The sequence below is a fragment of the Penaeus chinensis genome, chromosome 3 (assembly GCF_019202785.1).
Source record: "Penaeus chinensis breed Huanghai No. 1 chromosome 3, ASM1920278v2, whole genome shotgun sequence".
NCBI classification, from domain to species: Eukaryota; Metazoa; Arthropoda; class Malacostraca; order Decapoda; family Penaeidae; genus Penaeus; species Penaeus chinensis.
The window spans coordinates 10,127,361-10,129,860 of NC_061821.1; the positions used below are offsets into that span (position 1 = coordinate 10,127,361).

The window sequence follows — 2,500 nt, forward strand, 5'->3', positions numbered from 1 at the left end:
GTGTCTCCCTGACTCCCCTCCCTATCTTCCCCACCACCCTCACCCAGACCCCCCACCCCTACACCCCCCTCCCGCGCCCACCTTGCAACACGGGGACAAGAGAGCAAAATGGACGCAGGGGAAATATAAGCGTGTGCAACATGTTGACCCGCGGCGCTATTGCTCGCCGGGTCCACAACGCGCCGCCGGGATGGGTGAGGGCGTAGGGCAGCCGGGGACGGAGGGGGTGGGCGGCCGTGGTAGGGGGGGGGCAAGAATAAAGGGGGGTAAGGTGAAAGACAGAAAATTGGAAAGGGAAAAGAAGGATGAAAAGAATAAAGGAGAAGTATGAAAATGGGGAAAACGAGAGAAACTGGGGAATGTACACATAAATAAGTCAAAATTCAAAATGAACCACATGACCGAAATTAAGTCAGCGCTCGAGTCATGGAAAACAATGTAATGAAGAGAGGGATAAACATACAAAAACAGACACGCAAAAATTCCATATGGAAATAGGATAGAAGGCAAAGCAGAGAACGAAGAAGAAAAGGAGCATGCGAAAATAATAAAAGTAAGAGATAAGAAAATAAAACCGGAAGACACTGATAGCAAAACAAAGTGAAGAATAATGAGAGAGAAGTCGCTGCGATAAAGTGGACAAAAACAGACAATGAACGTGCGTGGGTAGCTGATTGTAATTATGTTTCTCCTTTAACCTCATCCAACAAAATTTCTTCATGACACATACAGTAATTAAAATCTGTACCGAACACACACACACACACACACACACACACACACACACACACACACACACACACACACACACTACACACACACACCACATACACACACACACACACACACACACACACACACACACACACACAACATACACACTACACACACACACACACACACACACACACACACACACACACACACACTACACACACACACTACACACACACACCACACACACACACACACACACACACACACACACACACACAACACACACACACACACACTACACACACAGACAACACACACACACACACACACACACACACACACACACACACACACACACACACACACACACACACACACACACACACACTCGGCCAGGGAAACGTGAGGCCTGACCCCCCACCCCCCCCATTCCCCGAACCACGCCTCATCCCATGACATGACGCGTACAAGGCGTCCCGACCCGAGGTGTGCAGAAGGTGAACAGCATGCAGCAGATACTTACGCCCTGCGAGGTGCGACGGCGCGGGTGTCAGCAGACGGCAGCGGGACATGGAAAAGAAACAAGCATACTGTTAGCAAGATAATATATGCAGTGCGATAACCCGTGCTGTCAACAAGTCGTCACGACACCTTAAGTTACCGCTGCGGGTCGGCGGAGCGGGGCTCCCCGCGCCGCGCTGAGGCGAACACTCCCCGGCATGTTAATGCTCTGTCGAGGCAGCCGAACATTCCCGTGACATCCATTTGCTTGATAAACTCGGGTCTTCCCTTAGGGATCGCCACTTGACACCTCGTCTCGCGGCAAACATTATGGTGTGCCTTTTTCCTCGAGACTTTAGCCTTAATAAGTAGGGCTAAATCTGCGTAAACAATAACGTCAAACATAAATAAACATTGTTCAAAAACTGATTGTAGCTAATCTCAAAATATCTATTTACATATAAGAGTTTATCATAATAAATCGATCTGGTCGAATTCAAACAGAATCCAAAAAACACTCAAAGTTAAAAAAATATAAATCCGTATTGGCAATATAATTTAGGGAAATATAACACGTAGGTAAACACCCGAGAAAGATATACTACAATAATGGAACTAAACCAAAGAAAACAAAATGATAAAAGACACACTTACTCTAAATGTCAAGAGAAAACAGACCAGAAAGCCAAAACTCACGAGATCCAAAGACAGCAATGCTAAATACTGAATACACAGTGTAAATGCAATACAAATAAACAATCCAAAGAGTAATAAGCCTGTAAGACACAGCAAAGTGCACGAGTTCCTTGAAATGTAAAACACGAAGAACAAGCAAACTCGTATAGCAGTATGTAAAATGAGAATATAATATGTACATCAACAGATACAACTGGACATTTACAGGAAAATGTGCAATAGCTGCGCGTTGCCTTGAGCTATGAGAGAGAGAAAAAAAATCAGATAAAATGAGAACACTCACATTAGCATGCTCAATGATCCAATTTTAACACTAAAAAACAATACAAAAAATAAATAACAAAATAAAAATAAAAATACAAAAACAGACTAAAACAAGCTAAGAGAAGAAGCGCCATAAATATTGCAGCCGTTGCAGCAGCGGTTACAACAAGCAATCAAAAGTTTTAAAGCGTCATTGGCCCCGAAACAGAGTAGCCTGCTTGCGAGCGCCGCCGGCCACGGGTTTCATTACTGCCTAAGAGAATGGTATTAGTGGCACATCATGTTTTAATTAAGATAAGCAATGTTCGTTGTATTAACCAAA

At 44.4% G+C, this 2,500-nt stretch overlaps 1 protein-coding gene across 2 annotated transcripts in view; it reads right to left on the reverse strand.

Moving 5' to 3' along the window:
- LOC125045788 (ankyrin repeat domain-containing protein SOWAHA-like) overlaps positions 1-2,500 on the reverse strand; it is a 339,944-nt gene that overhangs the window by 87,914 nt on the left and 249,530 nt on the right. Inside the window, exon 7 of one of the 2 annotated variants that reach the window (XM_047643283.1) lies at positions 1,241-1,243. The exons of the other annotated variant lie outside the window; for it this stretch is intronic. Coding sequence (XP_047499239.1) covers positions 1,241-1,243 — 3 coding nt within the window. The remainder of the gene's footprint in view (positions 1-1,240; positions 1,244-2,500) is intronic. 2 annotated transcript variants of the gene reach the window in all.